This window comes from Emys orbicularis, chromosome 8 (genome assembly GCF_028017835.1).
Source record: "Emys orbicularis isolate rEmyOrb1 chromosome 8, rEmyOrb1.hap1, whole genome shotgun sequence".
In the NCBI taxonomy this organism is placed as follows: domain Eukaryota; kingdom Metazoa; phylum Chordata; order Testudines; family Emydidae; genus Emys; species Emys orbicularis.
Window position 1 is genome coordinate 90,222,240 of NC_088690.1, and position 21,436 is coordinate 90,243,675.

The 21,436-nt window shown below is 40.7% G+C and overlaps 1 protein-coding gene across 1 annotated transcript in view; it reads left to right on the forward strand.

The window, feature by feature from the left end:
* Positions 1-21,436, forward strand: part of ATP10B (ATPase phospholipid transporting 10B (putative)) — a 77,892-nt gene that overhangs the window by 21,252 nt on the left and 35,204 nt on the right. Inside the window, exons 3-8 of the mRNA XM_065409985.1 lie at positions 2,945-3,149; positions 8,135-8,220; positions 12,099-12,205; positions 16,001-16,132; positions 19,056-19,183; positions 20,746-20,998. Of these exons, the coding sequence (XP_065266057.1) occupies positions 2,945-3,149; positions 8,135-8,220; positions 12,099-12,205; positions 16,001-16,132; positions 19,056-19,183; positions 20,746-20,998 (911 nt within the window). The remainder of the gene's footprint in view (positions 1-2,944; positions 3,150-8,134; positions 8,221-12,098; positions 12,206-16,000; positions 16,133-19,055; positions 19,184-20,745; positions 20,999-21,436) is intronic.

Here is a 21,436-nt window from a genome sequence, read left to right on the forward strand (position 1 = left end):
TAGCAAGCAGGACATTTGCCGAGGGCCACATGCCACAGGGGACCCTGCACAGTGGTGCTCAGGCTTTGACTTCAGAAACGTTGCAGAAATCCAGTGAGTGAGCAGGTAAGGGAGGCGGGGTGCGGGCCCACTCTGTAGTTTCTGCCCTGGGCCCCAGCAAGTCTAACGCAGGGTTTTTCAAAGGCACTCGCCATTGGCCTAACCCTACTCCCACTATAGTCAAATGTAAAAGTCCCTTTGATTTCAATAGGAGTAGAGTTAAGCCAATGCTGAGTGCTTTTGATCTCACCCTATGTGATGCTTAATCAAGTTACAGTGTTCTGGAATGCTTCAGTCATGTGCTGCTGCATTATTAGTTTAGCATTGATAATTCAGAGCTGTTAATATTCCTCTGGGGTAACTGGAGTGGTAAATGAAGCCCATATCCCAAGATGGGAGAGAACCCAGCAGAAAAGTGCATGACCATATTTTGTATGTCAGGGTGCAGAGCTGGATAATCAGAAAGTGTGGAAGAGAATTCAGTGAGCACATCAGCTCAGCTCCCATGACCACATTGAAAAGAGTGTCACCTGCACAATTAAAAGATCTGTTCCAAACTTCCTAATGAGACATAGTTATTAATTAAGGGATAACGCTTCAGGTGGAGAAGAATACAAGGCAATGAATAGCCTTTCTGGTAATTAAACACTGAAGAGAAACTGGGGTGTTGAATCACCACTTAAATCATTTAGCAGGCATCTATTCTAGTATTTTTCCCTATTGTAGGTTCAGAAATAAGATACTTCAACAAACCACATTACAAAAATAACCTTTCTCTGCAAGATTCTTTAGTTTGCATAAATTTTCCCCACTAACACTAGCTGATGGACAACTGAGCAGCATGGAGTAGGAAATGGGGGGGGGAATCCCATTACTAACTCATGGCTAAATGAAGAAATTATGCAGAGAAATGAATGTGACTTGTATTTATTGCCTGTATACGCAGATGATGAGCATTTCAGAAGTGTGAAACAGATAATCTCGGGGTCAAGGCTTTGATGAATAAACTGTTCAAATGAAGGGTTAAATAAGATATAATTGTTAAATGAAAATTGAGTGATGTGTTAGGATACACATGCTACTCCAGAGCAAGAAAATTGTTTACACCTGGGGAGCGAGCAAAGAACACAAACTTGGTGGTAAGCTAGCAAAGCAGGAGGAGATTCAGACTGGGGATGAATCTGGTAAAAGAAAGGACAGACTGGGTAATGCAGAGTGCAGTGGAAATATAGCAAATATACCACAGCTGTGAAGAAGATTCCTCTGTTGTGCAGAAAGATAACTACTTAATACATTTCTGCAATGGAAGATTCTCTGGCTTTCCTGTTTTGACTAGCGCAAAGGTTGCAGGATCACTTCAATCATCTGGGAGCTGGGGACAATCCATGGATTCTGGTATCCAGGAGGCAGACATGAGGATAGGGGACTGATTTGCATCTGTGTAGTTGTGTGGGAGGATCCCTCTTTCCAGCCCACTGCTGAGGAGAATCCTGTCCAAGCACTCCTTACTGGGGAGAGCTGACCCCTGGACCTATAGCCAATGAATCACACTGTTTTAAATGGCTTTGTCACGTCTCTTCAGTCAGACCATACCCCACATGTGCTATATATAAAACATGCCCTAGATTTCTTTATTTTAGTTGCAAACATAATAAGCAGAGTTGTAGCTAATTCCTGCCCTGTGTGCTCTGTTTTTATGAGGGGACTAAAAAGTTTCCAGTGTCAGAGCACACTAATGAAATATTTGCATATGCCATAGATACTTTGCTCTATGACCCAGCTCGGCCAAAGTGCAACAGCCAAATCAGCCATCTCCTGCTTCCATTTATTTCCTGTGACACATGACTGGCCTTGGGATAGGTCCGGTAAAAGGGCCTGGAGACGGGCCTCAGGGAAAAATCTGATATAATGGAGAGTTTCACACATCCAAAGGGAATCTGTGTGGAATAAGAACTAAAGCAGGCAGCTGAGTTTCAGAGCCAGAGAAGCCTGAGGCAGCAGAGAGTGTTCCAGCGACCCCAGATCTGTTAAAGCCCAAAGCCGCAGTCTGCAGTCACCCTCAAAAAAGCTTGCCGTTCCTTGAACCATGGAGGGAAAGTCTGTTCTGTAGTTCTTATCTTATTTATTATACTTTGAAACAAACCATATTCCTTTTCCTTAAGTCCCGAAGCTATAATTCTTTTCTGTTTTCACTAATTCAAAACCTGTAGATGTCCTTCACCTTAAGATATTCATTGCCCTTTAAAAAAAAAAATCACAGTATGTTACTTATTTTTAAGGTGGTACCTCTCAGTTGTTGCGTATGTTGAAACCATGCATATGGGCTAAGGCTGAGGATTGTCGTAACCTGTCAAGCTTTACGAACCAGGGAGAGCTGAAATAACTGCAGCTGAGAAGTTAGTCTGACTTGTTCAAGTGTCTCTATTTTGGTGTTGGGAAACCTCAAAGAAATAGCCTGCCAGCCTCAAGGAATGTAGCATTTTCTGTGGAATGTTTGAAACTCACTACAGAAGTTCTATTCAGTGCATCTTTTGGGCTTCAGTCTTAAAATGCGATATTTTTAAAAGTGCCCACCATTGTGAGGCTTAAAGACTTAATATTTTCTAGTAAGAGACTAAACATAACATGGGGTGATGCTAGTGTCTTAGACAGTTATCACCCTGGTATCGTTTTACTTCAAATGGGATTCGGTTAAAGATCTTATTGTGTATGTTACACAACTTGCTTTCCAATGTTAGGTGTGTAGAAGTGATGCTATGAGACTATAGATTGGTGCTCTCTGTTTTCCTATGCACCATAACCTAAATTATGGAATAACCCGGTTTTCTTTTCGTAAAGAACCAGTAGTTATAGCCTTTTCCTCCTAATGTGGCTATTCAAATGTGGCACTTCTTTAACACAACAGGAAAGAAAGTGACTATGTTGAGACGTGCTGGAAAGATGTGCAAGTGGGAGACTTTGTGCAGCTGCAATGTAACGAGATCATCCCAGCTGATATCCTGTTACTGTACTCTTCCGATCAGAATGGGATCTGTCACTTGGAGACTGCAAACCTCGATGGGGAGACCAATCTTAAACAAAGACAAGTTGTGAAAGGGTTCTCTAATCAGGTAGGCCTGCTGGAAATGTGACAATATTCAGGCTATTCTGCCTCTGTTTCCATGACAACTAGTGTCATGAAATGCAATATAAGCTTGTTCTGAAGGGCTGAATAATACTTGCTCAGTCTCATACAGCCACAGATGCATGCCATGAATGTATAGTATGGTAAGCAACAGATTTGTGTAGGTGTGCTATAGACATGCACGATTATAAATGAATATTATCTGACACAAATAAGTGCTTATATTACCGTGTTTCCTGCGTTTGTAGGACCAGATGACAGTACTTTCTGGGTTGCAAGTGGTATTCTGCTTCCCATTGGGCAGAATCTGCAGTGGCCATTTCCAAATGTCCAAGGAATTCCATCTCCTTTAGACTGTGATTGGATACAAGACAAAAACAAGAGAGTTGGGTGAGGGATGACCTGCCTACTGCATAGAACTAGCAATGCAATTCACTACACCCTTTCCAGTTCAGTCTTTGTGCATAGATTTGGGGTGTAGCTTTCACCGCATTCCCAGCCACCCTTATGCCCCATGAGTTTTTATGGTTAGGTTCCTAAACAACACTTTGGCTTATATTAACTAGTGGATAAATAGTTCCAGTGCACAGTAAACTGAAAATAACTTTGTGAATGGCCCTTCTTGAAAGTACAATATATTATTGTGTAGGCTATTAGGACAAATTTGAATAAAATTGAAGATTGGCTGTCTAGTCATCAGTTTGTATGTTGGGCAGTGAGAAATTAAATATCTGATGTTGATATTATTGCATAATTCATATTGTTCCTTTCTCAGAAGCAGTTGATTGAATTATTCATTTGGTTCCACCTTTTGAGAAATCCTAAAATTGAGACCGTTTGACATTAGAAGAGTTGTATTCATCACACTCTTGAATGACTTTTCAAACATACTAGTGACAGGTGTCAGATAAGACAAAACAAGTTTAATCAGCTACATCAGGAGGAATGGAACAATTTGTACCATTGGAACCATAGTTGCGAATAGGGCAAAAATAAAGAACATGTAGATAATTCCTGGAATTAAACATCAATGTTTTAGTTAGCAGGAAGTGAGAATACACATAAAGCACAAAAATAGGAACAACTATTGCAGAAATCTCCAAATAAATATTTGTACCACAAAAAATGTTTCATTTTTTTTTTAATCCCATTTTTAATTCACTTCAGCAGTTCAGTAGTTAGGTAGATCTGGCAGCAAGTTCATCCCCCACTCCACCCACCTCATTTAATTCAGTGGAGACTCCTACGGCTGTCATACAAGGCATTTCTCAGAGATCTTTAGGGTCTAAGTAAGTTAATGCTCATAAGATCACATGCAAACTGTGGTCTTTTTTTTTTTTTTAGGAGGAGTTGTACTTAAATGAACATTTCTGTGAAAGGATGGGGAGAGAACAAAGAAATAATTTTACTCAGTAGGTTTTATGTTTTGTGCTTTTTAGGTTCAGAGTCCGTACTATTATTTTGAACAACAATAACATTCCATTTTTTCAGATGACTGGTCTTTAAAATGTATGGACTCAACCCTGTGAGGCTCTGTCTCCTCCAAGGATCTGAGCACCCTTACCTCCCAATGAAGATAAATGGAAGTTGAGGGCAATAAGCACCTCCCAGCATCAGGCCCTAAATCAGTATGGCCCATTGCACTGATCTGTTGTTTCTTTCAAATAACTTGTCTTCCCACTAGCTTTTGTTCTAGCTATTAAGGTACAGGATAATAAGCTGCATTGTGCGGTAACTATTATCTAGCTGCTGCACGTTCTGAATTCTCCACTCCATTTACAATGTGAGAGGATCTGTGGTTTCAGTTCATCTCCTAATGCTCCAATTAATGTAATCTTCTATTAATCTAATAGTTTTATTCGTCTGTTTATTTCACTGTTTAAAAATTTGTCCTAATTAAAATTCCCATTGAATAGATTTGCAGCCCACAGTTAGTTTGCATTCTTAAGACTATTTACTTAATTGATTACAGCAGTCCAAAATTGTAGCTAGTCCTCTTTGCAAATGAAAGAATATATTTACTTTATTACATTAAACATGAGGTTACTTGCAGCACAATTGATCCTCTGATGAAACAACAGATCATCATCATTAGTGTCACAGTTCAGGGCAACTGCACCTGTATTTCCACCTCGTGGTCCCTCGAGGGGACCCACTCTAAGCTCCTTGCTCCTCAGCCATCACCTTTCTTGGGCAGAGACCCACGTCTATGTCCCTTCTGACTGGGATTTTTTCAGGCTGCGGAGTCCCCTGCCTAGATTTTGTGACATCCCCAGCAAGCCAGACTGCCTAAACAGGCCAGTGTCTGTACTTTGTTTTCTCTCTGAAGGCTATGAACAGTTGTAATGGACAACAGTCACAAGTTACTACACCACGTTTTCTAAGCAAGGACATTTATTCTTAAGATGAAAGCACTACACAGAAAACACTAACAACTATAAAAGAACTTATACGCATGCTAATAAGCCTACCAGAGGTCACCCTAACTCCAAACTCAGACTCTGGTAGGTGTCAACCTTCGAAAACCCACAATGGTCTCAGATTTAGTTCATAACTGTCTCAGATTTTAGAACCAGAGAAAACAGCTGGGCAGTTCATCCATTTCTTCATACAGCTGTGGCTTTGATGTCTAGTATCCAGGAACAGGTAATCAGCAAACAAAGAACCTCTCCTCAGAGAGTAGCTTCAAAAAGGAGGGTTTTTGCATAACTGGAGGTGGGGAACTTGCATTTACCTCCCCTTAGGCATTTCCCAGGAAATTCACTTTGCAAGTGTTGTCCCAAAAGTCCGTTCTCATCTGGTATGTCATTCAGTATAGTCCTTTGATCAGCCAGGCCTTAAATCACATCTCTCTTCTTCCTGACCCCGAGAGGTTACATAAAGTCTCAGCCCACAATAGTACATAAACTTTGCATTGAGTACAATGGACCCCAAAGATACTTACCATTCATTCAATATGGTTTTTCAAGTATATTGGCAGGAAATTGCCATATCTGTCACAATTAGTTCATAAAGAGGGTTAGGAAATTTTGAACACTTCAAATTTTTAATGGAAAAAGGGAGAAAATGTCTGCATTTTCCCAAACAACATTATTAGTTCATTGCATGTGGTTTATTTTTTTATATATTTTTTTTAAATATGAATATCAATACCACCCATTCACAGTTCAGATTTCACTCCTCTAAATGTAGGTGCAGACAGGGAAGAAGCAGGAAGAACCTGTTGTATCCTTTAAATGAGGGTAAACCACCATCACCACTGGTTGCAGTCAGGTGCCATAATTCTATACATTCTTCACCCATAGCATGGAATTTATCTCATGCACGTGCTTAAGTGCTTTGCTAGATCAAGTCTATAGTTCCATAAACCTCAAACTATCTCTAAGCTTTGTAACAATTAAGTAGGAGAGGCTCTTCTTAGTGAGAAGAGTTGAAACTAGAGCTGACTGAAAAATGGTTGATGAAACTTTTTGTTGTTGAAAGATGCTATATCATCAAAACTGAATCTTACTGATTTCAACAAAAATTTTGCTGGGAAGTTGTCTTGACTTGAGGATGGAAGGTAAGAGGTGCAACAGGGAAATCAACCCATCCCAGAATAGCCAATAGCCCAGTGGTTAGGGCACTCACTTAAAATATGGGGGACCTAGGTTCAAGTCCCTGCTCTGTATCAGGGTTATTGGCTGTTTGAAGGAGTTTATTTTTCTCTGCTTTTCACAACAAAATTTCAAAAAGTCTCATTTTCATTCACATCAAAATGAAAACAAATTTTTAAACTTCAAAATGTTTCATGAAACTAAGTTTTCTGCCCAGCATAGTTGAAATCTGTATATTTTATTTTATTGATTTAACAACATAAACCAAAATGTATTGAACTACATATTTAACAAGGAAAAAGAGGAATAGAAAATATTACATATGTGTGATGTTACCATGTTACTGATACCTTATGAACTACATCTTTTGTATTTCCTACCTTTTATATTATAATTGAGCAACCTGAATGTTAAACACAACACAAAATTCTGCACTAATAGGAGGCCATCCTCAATTCATCAGCTATCAACTCAGTAACAGTTGTGTTCTGAGTTAAATGTGCTTTGGACTCAGATTATTTAGCTTGGTTATTACCTTGTTACCTTCAAGTTACCTAAACAAACCACATGCCCTAATGTGTGCTTTTTGCATGTATAAAATGTTGATCTCAGTAAGCTTGGTGGAAAGCAGTTTGGATTGTGGTGGTATCTAGTAGTGTTAGAGGTTAGAGTTTAATGAACTAATCAGTTTGTTCCCTTGACTTCCTGCTGTTTGTATGTTTGTTGTCAGCACCACATCATGTTGTGAGCATGTGTCACTGGGTATTTGTGTACTGTATAAATGTTGAAACAATAGAACTGGAGCTAGTGCTCCCAGAAAAGCCAAAGATTGAATGAAATGTCTACTATGCTGAATGGGATGAAAATGCTCAGTTAAATCTAAGTATGGTCAGTTTTACTTTTTGTTAATTTGCATAAGGAAAAGGCCTGGATTGATTTACATAAAAAAGGTTCTATTGTAAATACCTCATCAAAACAAGATTATTGGAGAAGCTAGCAGCAAAGTTTGGCCAACTTCTGCCTTTGGATGCATCCACAGCTCACTGAGTTCAATAAAAGCTCTGGATACAAATCCAAGGTCAGAATTCATATTTTATACAATAATGGGAGACAAAAGACTGGATGTGTCTGTATGTTGCAAGCCATGAATTTCCCCTCAGCAGCTCTTGCCCATTGTTCTTTATTTTGCAGTAGTGACGTGGATCTGTTGGGATTGTTGAATTCGATCTAATGTTATATGACCCTTCCAACAGAAGGCTTCCCATGCTAGCAACCATAGATATGGTTGCTAGTCATGACTGCCGTGAGATGTTCTGATTGTTACATTTTTAAAAGTACATGTTGGACTTAATCCCCAATGTATTTTCTTTTGTAGAATACTCCATTTGATCCAGAACTTTTCCAAAATACCATAGTCTGTGAAAAGCCAAATAATGATCTCAATAAATTCAACGGTTTTGTGTAAGTACTTGCTATCTGTTTCTATAAATGTGTCAAATCACCTCTGAGTTTTAAACTAACATATCTTAGAACTAAGTATTTTACAGAAAGTAATGGGTTTAAAAGCTCCACCACTGCCTAAATGTGGGCTGTGGAAGCTGTGTTGTAGGTCCAATGTAGATGGGATTTGGAGTTTGTGGCTAAGTCAATGCCAATACTTGGGTTTGGATTCAATGTTGCCAGAATCACACGAGCCCTTCTCATGAGACTTCAGCTATGTCTGAACCCAGGTAAAAGTCACTTTAAGTTTTAAATCTGACCTGAAACCAACACCAGAAGGACTTGTCTGGGCCAGGGTCTAAATCTAAATCTCTCCTAATGTTCAAAGGTGTTCAGGTTCAAGGCTCTAGTTGAGGGGTCGGCAACGTTCGGCACGCGGCTCGCCAGGGTAAGCACCCTGGCGGGCCGGGCCAGTTTATTTACCTGCTGACGCGGCAGGTTCGGCCGATCGCGGCCCCCAGTGGCCGCGGTTCGCCGTCCCGGACCAATGGGGGCGGCGGGAAGCCGCGGCCAGCACATCGCTCACCCGCGCCGCTTCTCGCCGCCCCCATTGGTCCGGGACGGTGAACCGCGGCCACTGGGGGCCGCGATCGGCCGAACCTGCCGCGTCAGCAGGTAAATAAAACTGGCCCGGCCCGCCAGAGTGCTTACCCTGGCGAGCCGCGTGCCGAACGTTGCCGACCCCTGCTCTAGTTTCTCTATATGTATGTTCACAGGAAATAAAAGGCATCCAGGGATGAACTACTGTGGCTTGATTTTTCTTGTACTAGCAGAAATCAAGAGTAATTCCACTGAAGTCAATAGGATTAGACTAATGTAAAATATGTGCAAGTGAGGAAAGAATCTACCTCTTATTTTCTGTTACCTTTTGTAAAATAGTTATAAAAAGCATACATAATGCCTCTTCTGAGGAGCAATGAGAATATTAAAACTTCTGGAAGATACAGTATGGGCCAGGTTTTCTGTTGTGGTGTAGTCACTTTGTGCTGCTCCATTGGTGTAAATCCATATGAATCTGGCCTGGAAGATTTACCCAGTGTAAGGTGATCCTCCACTTACTCTCCCATCTGACATCTTAGAAGAGTCAAGGGGTGCACCTGGGAAACCCCTATTTAATATTGATCCAGTTTTGGCCTCCTGGGACCAGTTGCTTGGAGCATAAACTATGACAGCCCTCTCAATTAGGCTGCTGTGGCACAGGGCAACTGGCCCTACATAGAGGCTGCACCAGGATACGGGGTGTGCAAGGATGGGCTGTATATGACCTATGTGCACACAGAGACTGCACTGTGTGCAAATCAGATGGAACCAAGGATCTGATTCCAATTTTTGGAACTCTGACAGGAGTTTTGTATGAGAAATCCATTCCAGAAATATTTACTACCTCCCAAGCTTAGTGGATGTAGAATCCATTCGATGTTTCTCATCACGTTGGTCCAAGGACAGCAGAAAGAATCTTCAGCAAAAAATATTCATTGTAGTTTAATGCATTTAATGATCAATGAAGCTTGAGTTCTTCCCTCTAGTTTTACTATTAGTTAAGACAATTTAGAAGCCTAGTCATAGGAAACCAGCATTATTTTAAGTAATTTCCCAACAAAAGTTAATATTCCAACAAATGAGTGTGACCCAACTTTCAGTGAACACAATGTCTTCAGCAAAGAATTTGCTCTAGAACAGTGGTTCTCATCCAGGGGTACATGTACGCCTGGGGGTACGCAGAGATCTTCCAGGGTGTACATCAACTCATCTAGATATGTGCCTAGTTTTACAACAGGCTACATAAAAAGCACTAGCAAAGTCAGTACAAACTAAAATTTCATACGGACAATGACTTGTTTATACTGCTCTATATACTATACACTGAAATGTAAGTACAATATTTATATTCCAATCAATTTATTTTATAATTATATGGTAAAAATGAGAAATTAAGCATTTTTTCAGTGACACTTTTGTATTTTTATGTCTGATTTTGTAAGCAAGTAGTTTTGAAGTGAGGTGAAACTTAGAGGTACGCAAGAGAAATCAGACAGACTCCTGAAAGGAGCACAGTAGTCTGGAAAGGTTGAGAGTCACTGGAATTCCTTCAAGAACCGTTTCTAAATTGTACAGTTATTTTCTGTAGCTTCAGTATAAAACTATAGTAATTCCTAAGAACTGGCTCTATTGAAATCAGAATGCCTGTCTGACATGCTTGAAAAAGTGTTCCTTACTGGATTGAAATTTGAGCAAAGGGACACATAGAGGCTTTTAGGAAATGATCTTACCAATGCCTTATCTAGATGTGGGGAAAAAAGAGGTTGCTAGAGTTTTTCGTGTGTTAGTGAAGACACTTTAATTAATGCAGTTTAACTAACACATCAGCAGTGTTCCTTTCAGGAATCTGATTTCTCTTGCGTACCCCTAAGTTTCACCTCACTTCAAAACTTTACACTGCTACGTCACTAGTTTTGGGACACTTAATCTTTATTGCTCCATAAACTGATTTTCATGTACAAATAGCATGTAATGTTTGACTGCCTGATGTTCATGTGCAAATTGCTTTATTGTGAGCAAATGAGAAACTTTGGGCACCTATTACAGGCTACTTTTGAAGATCTGTCCCTTCATTCCCATGACTGATTCGTGGGTTTACATTGCAAACTGGAGCATATGCTACTTTGCCTAGCTCATGAAACTTAAGAACACAGTGGTTTCCAACAGTCATGGAGTTTTTGGAAACATTCTGACCTAATTCTTCATTGCCTTGTACCTTGTGTTGTCATTTACAAATGGGCAAACTGGCTTGAAAACACTGAGAGTGCACTCGTTTACCTTACACTCATTTGCACAGGTGTAAGTGATTATGCAAGGTGTGAGGTAGTGTATAATCAGGCCTCACCTATGATAATACCATACTTAACCCACAGAAGTGAGGCTGAATATATTTTTAAAAAATTAAATGGAAGCCATGAACACTTGGGAACCTCCTGTTCAATGCTGATGTTTAAAGTAGCAATATCAGTTCCGCCATGTTAGGACTGACCCACATCATAAATCCCAACTTGAATGACCTCAGCAGGAACCTAGCTTGGTGTGTAATAGAGTCTTTGAAAACATCAGACTTTCGCTGTTGTGTCGCTGTAGGCAGATAATGACTTGTTTACCTGAAGGAACAGCTTCATAGTGATTTGCTCAGCATGTAAATCGAACCTTCGCTACTGCCCATCTTACTAGCAATGAGGTCTGTCTTGTGAATGTGCATCCTAAACTGGGACTCTGTAAAGGAGGAAGAATGCTGGGATCAATAATACTGTGAAGGGGAAGACTCACAAGCTTCTTTGAAAAATCTCTCCTCCCACCTGGTGCCTCACAGAGATGAGCCCCTGAATGGTAACCACAGCAGACAAAGGATATTCTTTATATGCACATGTGGTATCTGTACAATTGTGCTTCTACAATATTACAAAATCTATTAATCTTAACCATTAACCTCGGAGAGAGAACACCTATAAGATTTTTTTACTAATTCCATCTGAATCGTGGGTTAAATTGCACAGTCTGTCTTATCTGCATTTATTAAATACTAAATCTGCCAGGCAAAGAACAGAATCAGAGGCTTCAACCACATAAATTATCTTAAGATTTAAATTTTGATGCTTTAGTCCATACAAACAGGTTCTGTATCATAAGATTCAAAGACTTCTATACACCTCCAGTGTGGATCCCTGACTGAAGCCAGATATAGTGAAACATTTCTCAGTCCTCACAATTTGCTGATTCAAACCTGAAGGGGAAAAAAATACATAGAACAGAACAAAAAGGGAAATCATATCATTTTATTTTCTTCTTTGTAGGGAGCAGCCTGATCACAAACGGATTGGTTTTGGCAGTGAAAGCCTTTTGCTTCGTGGCTGTACAATCAGAAATACTGAGATTGCAATAGGAATTGTCATTTATGCAGGTAACAGCGCACTTTTTACCTTTTCATTTAGCTAAGCATGGAGTTGCTCTTGAAATATCTTACAATGAATATGTATAGTCTGATACTGAGCCATAATATTTTACTTTAAGAAGTGGTAGTTTATGGGAATAAAATAGGTTGATAAAGTGAAAGTACTGGCCATTTATCTCTAAGGGTTTGGTTCCAATCTGAAGCTAAGGTGTCCGCCCATCGGTGCCTGGTGGCTAATAGTGATGGCAGATGATCCTGCTTGTTAGTTGATTTCAGATGTCCTGCAGCGGCTACTCAAAAATTGCTGGAGTGAAGAAGGCATAAAGTGATCTGCTCCACATCCCAGGACTGAGTCCAGTATAGGTGATGGGGAACGGAGCTTAGAGACACCACGTATACATATACAAGCCATGAAGACATCAGTGCCCGGATCTGTAGCAGCATCACAAGGTTCACAGTTGTAGTCAGGCCTTCTATTTCCAGTCTGCTTGAGCTCAAATGTTTTCCACGGGTGACTGTTGGGCTATAGAGGAAGAACAATGGCCATTCATCCCAGAACACTTGCTAGCTGACATGTGAAGTGACATTCACCGTGAGTGTCATTCATTTGCACCTCTGGCTAGATGCCAAATGCTGTGACAATGTCCATCTAACAGAAATACCTGTTTCTATTATGGCAACCTTTGTACTACTCCAGCACAGACTGCCAAGCCCCATCACTCTCCTCCTTGAAATAGCTACTATAAACAAAATTGGGGCAACTGTTCACTGTGAAGTTGGGATCATTTCTCTTCACTTCTCCTTTTAGGAATCCTACTTCTCTCGTTGCATGTCTATTGCAGTCATTTTTGGTATGTTCTTTTGCTCACAGACCCTAATATGGTTTGCATCTCTGCTCTTTACTTGAATGTCTGTTCACTGCTTCCTCCGCTCATTTTGAAGGTTAGAGTCTTGCAGTCATTATTGAGCCATGGTGACTGTGACCTTAGCATGCCTTCAATATGATTTTTTCAGCTGAGACCCACTTGTTAATGTCAATGTAAGAGTTTATTCTCACGTTTTTGTTTCTAAAATTAGATTCACCTACAGCATCTTCCCTGAGCCAGCACTAGCTTCATTTCTGGGACTCATTGACATTGATTATACTGTGACTTTTAATCAAGATCTGTAACCTCTTTTTCTGAATCACCATTATCACTTGTGTTGTATTTATATGATGACGTTCTCCATTTGTATAACTCTGTTACCTCTTAAACTAACCTTTGATGGAGACATCTGTGAATTGTGGAGCAATCGCTCAATGTGATTGCCTAGCCTGTGTGGCTCACATCTCACTGGTGTGTGACTTTACTTTTCATGTCTATGCAGATGGCTAAATGTGAGGCAGTTGTGCTAAGGGAAAAGTGCATACAGGCCTCATCGCTGAAGCTTCAGCCAACACAGGGTGATGCACTCTTCCAACCATGATAGAGGAGGGGCTACATGAGGTGCACTCACCCCAGACATGAAGGTGTTAGGAGGCAAGAGAGAAACTTCAATCCTGCAGCCAAGAGAAGTTCCTCCCTCCATTCAGCAACTAGAAAGTGAGAGAGACATTAGTGTTCATCTGCCACCCCCTGCAGCTAAGCAAGGGGGTGAGTTAAACAGCATGTTCAGAGTTATGGGGAGGGCCTAGAAATGCAGTGTAATTCATACCTCTGATTCATAGTCTTAGCCTGTCGCAAGATGATATCGAGATCAAATTTTCATTCTGAGCTTGCTGAGATATGTATTTAGATTTTATTATCTTTGGGGTCAGGGAGGGGTGTCTATGTAAATGTCAAACACCTAGCACATTGGGGCCGTCATCTTGATTGGGGCCTCTAGGCACTACTGAAATAGGAACAAAGAGTAAGAATAGATGCTGTGCAATATGAATTTGGGCTACGATGTGGAACAGCAACAGCATTAGTGGCACTGCTGGACCACTTGCTGATCACTTCCTCTTCATGTTCAAGGCGTGCTTCTTTGACTTTGTCTTCCCAAATAAAAGCATCTAGCATATCATAAAACAAAGGAAAAAACAACCCCATCGTTCCCATATACCATGCAGTTGCAAACAAAAATCTGTACATAGTTTATCCTTTGGAAAGATAAATGGAGAAAGAATCACATATGACATCATTTAAAGCACCACTGGAAGTAATTTAGCTATCACAATGAGGGGTGCAGTATGAAAAATTAATAGGATAGAAAAAGCAGGCTCTTACGTGCAGGTTTCATGTTAGCACTTTTTACACTAGTTTCTTATTGCCATTACAAGCGTAGTAACTTGATTCAGATTTAATAAGTTTAATATTTTTCTATCCTACTGTGTTGTTCGTACTTTAAAGTCATATAATGAAGAGCTAAATAACATTAACATCATTCACTTCTACATCTGACATATTGGGTTTTCTGTAAGTTCGCACATGGCAAATGTGACTAGCAGCTTCTAATTAAGCCAGTTTAGCTGCTGAGATATTCAAAAGTAGTTAGAAATCAGTAGACCACCTAATCAAGGTTTTTATTTCTATATATAAAAGAAAGTAAAATAAGATGTATATTATCTTATTGTATAAGATTTTTATATTTTACAAATCTCATTTTACTTCCTTTTCACATCAAGCAGATTTAGCTGTTAAGTAGAAGCACGTACATGTTTCCCCACATCTTCAAATGTTGGTACAAGCCTTGTGGTTCCGCTGACTCTACTGCCCTTGTGAGAGTGAAATGTGTGTGACAGCTGAAATCTGTAATGTAATTGTTTTTTTGGAATCCTTCCAGACCTAATTGGAATCTTTACTTCCTTCTAGGGCTTGTAAAGCTGGACTCTAATGTGAAACATGCTCCCCCTAACGTCTGTCTCATAGAAATTCTTTGTCTTAAAAGTTTCTCTGTGTCTTCTGTTTGTAGTTAAACATATACATTGTACAGTGTGTGTGTACTTATTTGTGTGTATATCATGAAAGTGTCAGAAGCAACTCTATAGTTAAGGTTGCATTCAGATTTGCACTTTAAAGCAGGATTCAAATTCTTGGCCTCAATTCTCAGTTAGGGGAATGAAGTGTTTTAGGCAGGAAGTCAGGCTGGGAAGGAAAAGTAGCTTTTTAAGCCACCCTTGTGTTCTGGGGAAGGCAGGACCTGTCTGGCGCTGGTGTAAGTTAAGTCCACTCAGTTTTGCTCTAATGTATGCTCTGCTTCCTTTGGTCTCCGGAAAGCAGACATTAGCCATTGTACATTATACTCCAGCCACAACCTCAGTCAGACCTTGAGATGCCCTGTATTGCAGGAACTGGGACCAGAGCTGGCATATGCCTTATGCTAGCCAGGGAGACCTCTTGCAAGCGGCTATTCTTATGGGGCTTTAGTGTAAGTGAGAATTTGGGGTCCTTGTATTTACCACCTAAATGCATCAATTTAGTATAAATGTGAATGCCTGGGACAGTGGCATGAATGGTGTGTGATAGGCTTGGGCTCCACTAGGCTGTACAGGTAAAAGGCCCTGCTGCAATGCATTTGCTGTGACTTAGGGCACAGGAACGCTCCTTCCTGATAAATGATACGAGGTGGAGAAGGCAGGGAAACACCAGCCCTGACACCACTCCCATCTGAAACCCCCCTCCGCCGTGCCCCCTCCCCCAGTGAAACGCTTGGAGTCAAGTGAAGATTGTGGGCACCAGCATGTCGGGTATAGATGTGTATTAAGTCTGTCTCTCTTCCCGCTCCCCTCCCCCCAGGAAAGAAACTAAATAAACAAGTCTCTCTACATTTGTGTTTTTGAAGGTCATGAAACCAAGGCCATGCTGAATAACAGTGGGCCTCGTTACAAACGCAGCAAGATAGAACGGCGCATGAACATTGATATTTTCTTTTGTGTGGGGCTTCTGATCATCATGTGTCTTATCGGAGCACTAGGTATGGAGCAACGGTGAAAATCTCCTCTTCCATTTGAAATGTTTGGTTTTCTTTGTGGTGATTTAAGATTTGTTCTTATTAGGCGTGTGTATGTTCCAAAACCTAGATCTGAACACCTTTACTCTGGGGAACTTAACTGAAACTTCAGGGTTGATGCATATCTTTATAATGGGTTTGAATCAAAATCTCAAATCTGAATAATCCCAAATCTGGGAGGAAATTCAGTTGTGGGTGTGAATTTTCATCTCCAATTCTAGTAGGATTTGCAAGATGCTAATCGTGGAGGAGGTCATCTTCATTGCATTGCAGAAAGCTTCAGCACAGGCTTGCATTCCAGTAGTGACTGTGATCCTATCCTAGTCAGAGCAGGATCAATACATTTTCTTAACTCTAATGAAGAAAGGGCCAAAGTTGGAGTCCAATGAGTTTTCCATGGGCCATGACTTTAAAGAGGTTACAAAGGCTCCTGTAGGTTTCTTGTGGTTTTGAAGCATTTTCACTAAATTGCAGCACAGCCATGAAGTTGCCTAGTGCCACAGCTTTGTTGGAGTTCACTCACAGAGAGTTGTATCATACCATACTAAAGCCCTAACAAGTTTCCAGGTAGTTTCCCATGACAGCTGTAATGTGACATATCAGCAAGCCATTAGATTAGTACTTCTAGAAGTAAGGGAGCATCAGAAAAGAGGAATCTGTTTAAGATGAACAGTAGAACTGAGTTAATCCCTTTTTAATTTTGCTACTTCATGTTGGAATGAGCTTTTTTTTTTTTTTGGCTTAGAAATGGGATTTCAGTTTGACAGCTGAGCTGTATGCATATGAGAGAGAGAGGGAGATTTTATTTTCATTGTTCCAGCGCTGCTGTCATTTAGATTTAGACTTTTGTATTTGCCATGCTCATGTACCCCTGAGTAGCAAAATCCTTTAAGTTAAGATTCGATGTGTGGACGCAAATGCAAAAAGTCAATATTTAAAAACCAATTTATCTGCTTATCTTTAAAAAAAATGAAGAATTAAACATGAAATGTTCATACAGTGAAACATGTAAAATAGTAATAAATCCACTAGATTTCATCCTCTTAAAATAACCTTCGGCGCCAACAGTGGTTTAGTAGTTTGTTTTACCTGATAAAATTGTTTGAATATAGGATTTCAGAAAAAAAAATATTACTGAAGACTTAGTGATCAGTATCTTGCCTGCAGATAATGTAATATTAGCAAAACTTGGGGGAGTAGGTAACTCATGAGTGTGGTAATGGGATAATCATCCTTGTTCAAATATGATAAGGTCTCTAGCAGCCAAAAGCTGTTGCCATCTGACAGCTGTTTTCATGGCCAGCATGAAATAATTTGGGAGTCTCTATCCAGTTCTTAGTAGGACAGATGTCCACACCAGAAAAACTGCTTCCACAATTGGCACTTAATAGCATCTTCTTCAAGAGTGTTAGGAAAGAGGCCAAAACAGTGCAGGGGAAGCTTGTGTTCCCGCTGACTGCCTGTACAGTATCAAACTACACTAGTTCTGTATGGAAATTCAGTTTCCAGTGTTGTTAAGCTAGCAGCATTCTTGAGCAATATGCATATCTGGGAGGCCAGAAAGAAAGATGTTGCAGTAGTCATGGCAGGAAGCAATGAAACCTTGAAGAAGAGATTTGTCTTCGGGGATGGAAAGAAAAGGATAGAGATCTTGGAGAAATTGAGGACGAAGAATCATCCATTTCTGGATGTGGCCTAAGACCAGGGATGAAAGTAGTTTAAAGGACTTATCGGTACGCCGAAGTCCTGAGGGGGGCGTGGCCTCAACCGGAAGAGACAAGGCCTCAACGGGAAGAGGCGGGGCCTTTCAAGATTTAAAGGCCCTAGGGCCCCGGCTGTGGCTGGGAGCCCCAGGGCCTTTAAATCACCCCGGAGCTATCAGCTGCAGAGGCAGCTGGGAGCCCCAGGGCTCAGGGGCAAATTAAAGGGCCTGGGGCTCCAGCCGCCGCGGAGCTCTGGGCCCTTTAAATCACTGTGGGAGCCCTGCCGCCACTACCCCGGGGCGGCAGGGCTCGGGCTAGGGCTGGGGTAGTGGCTGCAGGGCTCCAGAGGCGATTTAAAGGGCCCGGGGCTCCAACCGCTGCGGGGAGCCCTGGGCCCTTTAAATCACCTCCAGAGCCCTGCCACCGCTGGGGTAGCGGCAGCAGGGCTCTAGCGGTGATTTAAAGGGCCCGGGGCTCCGGCCGCTGCGGGGAGCCCCGGGCCCTTTAAATCCCCGCCGGAGCCACCCGGTAGGAGGTGGAAGGAGGCTCCCCACAGTGGCTGGAGCCCCGGGCCCTTTAAATCACAGCCGAACCGTACCAACTTACTTTCACCTCTGCCTACGACTAGTAAATAAAGGGAGAGGGAGGAATTTAAAATAAATGCCAAACTGCAGGACTGAGTCATGGGGAGCATGAGTGGTAGTGTCAACAGTAAAAGAAGGGGGGAAGTGAATAAGTTTAGAAAGGAAGAGAATAAGTTCTGGCCACATTAAATCTCTCTCTCCGCTGACCTCTTATACTTGAGTCATTAGCATAGCTGATACTTGAATCTGTGTAAGCAAATGGAATCACCCAGAGATGGAATGTAAGTGAGAAGAGCAAAGGGTAAAGGAAAGAGCTCTGGGGAAACTCCCACAGACAGTGGGAACAGGGAGGAGGAGGAGGATTCCCTAAAAGATCCCCACACTTCAAGTTTACTACTAATGTAATGTTTATAAAAATGTGCTGTGGTGTTCTACATTAATGGTGCAGTTTACAGGAGATTTACAGCATTGCTTGGAGCCATTGCTGTGGAATATTTTTTTCTTTGTAACAGGAGTATAAGAAATAGAATATTCCAGAACTCTTGCCCCACCACTGTTTTTCTCAGCTTACTCCACTAATATAGTGTTGATTCTATATAGGTCATGGCATTTGGAATGGGAATTTTTCAGAACGCCCACCATACGAAGTCCCAGATGCGAATGGCAACTACCTTTCCTCAGCTCTTGCTGGTTTCTACATGTTCTTGACAATGATAATCCTGTTACAGGTAAAATAGAAATTTTAAAAAATCTGTAGCTTTGGAAATGGTGATATAATGGCTGGCAAGCAGATGTCAAGTTACAGCCTCTTGATAGTTGAATTTATTTTTAAAACTTTTGTAAAAATACTACGGTATTTTACAGAAATGGTCCAAAATACTAGTGTACAGCAGTGAGTGCAATATTTTGGACCGGTATTCTAGAATGCTTAAGTGATAACAGCCTTTTTTGTATTTGTAAATAAAGATCACATGGTAGAGAACCAGTTGCTATACATCAGGTGGAAGCACCTTTTTATCTTGAAAGCTTCTTAAGTTTTAGGGTTCTACAGCATCTGAAAACCCATACATTGTTGTAGTTAATTCACAATAGTCACTATAGTATGAGTATATGTATGTACATACACACAATTATATATATTTAAGATACAGATTTTTTTTCTGACCTTTCCCCAGTGTATTGATATGAAGGAGATGGTACGATCCTTAAACTAGTTCCAGAATTGATCGCATGCACACAGAGGAGGACAATTCCATCAGTATGTTAGAACTTTCAGTGTTTTCACCCCTGATTCTGAATGAGAATTCTACTTAGTAGCTCAAGGAAACAGTGAAACAAAAATTATTGTACACTTTACCAACAGGGAATAATAACTAGATAAGGCTGTGTTGGCGTGGAAAAAGAAGATAAATTAGAACTGGGAGACCATATATCTGAATCTGATTAAGCCTAACTGAGAACATTTTATGGAATGGGGATTTATTTTTCGTATTTATTATTATAGCCACTGAGATTTAAACAGACAGAATTTGTTTAATATGAATAAAATATGAGGACAACTTTCTGAGCTGTTGGTAGAATCCCTAGGGAAGCTATGCATTATTTCTGAAACAGAATACTTGTACGTTCTGGGAATTTAGAGGTTTTTGGGGGGATAACAGGAGAGGGGGAAGTGGTAAAAAAAAGCAGTTACTTATGAAATGTATTTATATTAAGACTTGAAAAATATGCTAGTCCATCCTATTTTAGGAGCAATATGAGCAAGATGCACATTGGCCTAGAAACACATTTTGGATAGTGTTGTGAATCCCATCTGAGCACTTCCAAATATAGCACCTCTTGACCCACATCCACCGCACCTATCCATAGGGTGCTATTATGTGTACAGCATCATTCCACTTCTGGATGGCTGTTTCTGGCACCATAGCCTCAGTCCTAGAATATGAATTTCCTGGTAGTATAACATTCCCATAAATACATGTTTAGTGAGAGTCAGGAGATGCATGAACATTATTTTCTGTGCTTATGGTCAAGATGTTACATCATGGAGGTCACAGAGCTTCTGTGAGGGTGACCATGACCTATACATTCCCCGTGAATTACAGGGACAGTGAAAATCTCCCTGCCACTGAGTTAATAAGACTTAGACTCCAGAAAGAACTGGTTCTTTTTCTCCTCCATAAGTGTCATGACTGCAACTGACATGGGACATGGCTGATAGTGAAAAGTACAGAGAGAAAAAAGACCCACCGCTGAGGTTCTAACATCTTGTGGAACATTCTTCTTTCAGATTTTAATCCCCATTTCTCTCTACGTGTCCATTGAGTTCGTCAAGCTGGGCCAAGTTTTCTTAATTCACAATGACATCGAACTGTATGATGAAGATGTAGATTTGCCCATACAGTGCCGAGCCCTAAATATCACTGAAGATCTGGGGCAAATCCAGTACATCTTTTCAGATAAAACTGGGACGCTAACAGAGAACAAGATGGTGTTTCGGCGCTGTACTGTCGATGGAAATGAGTTTTCACATCAGGAAAATGGTAAAACTCAAAGAAATATTATTATATTATGATCCTACTATACCTTCTCCTGACTGGCTAAATGTGGCTTAGTGTTCCATTTTGTGGTTTGTTTGGGTTTTTTTTGTTTTGGTTTGGTTTTTTTTGGTGACTGTCTTATTATAAAGGTTCACCAGAGAGTGGAAGTTTTTTTAATTATTCTGAAGCCACATAACTAATCTTCATCTTCCCACATCAAACATCTGAGCCTCTGCTCTATTGTGATCAACAATTCAGGACTGCAAGGATGAAATATCCTCTTAAATTCACTACACTGTAGTAACTGCCAGCCCTACCTTTCCCTGATTCTTACTAAGTGAGATAAGTGGTAATTAAATTCAGTGGGTCCAAAAGTAATTACCATACAACCATCTGGGTAATGCGGAAGGTAGGAACAATTATTTGTTTGCTAGAAACAGG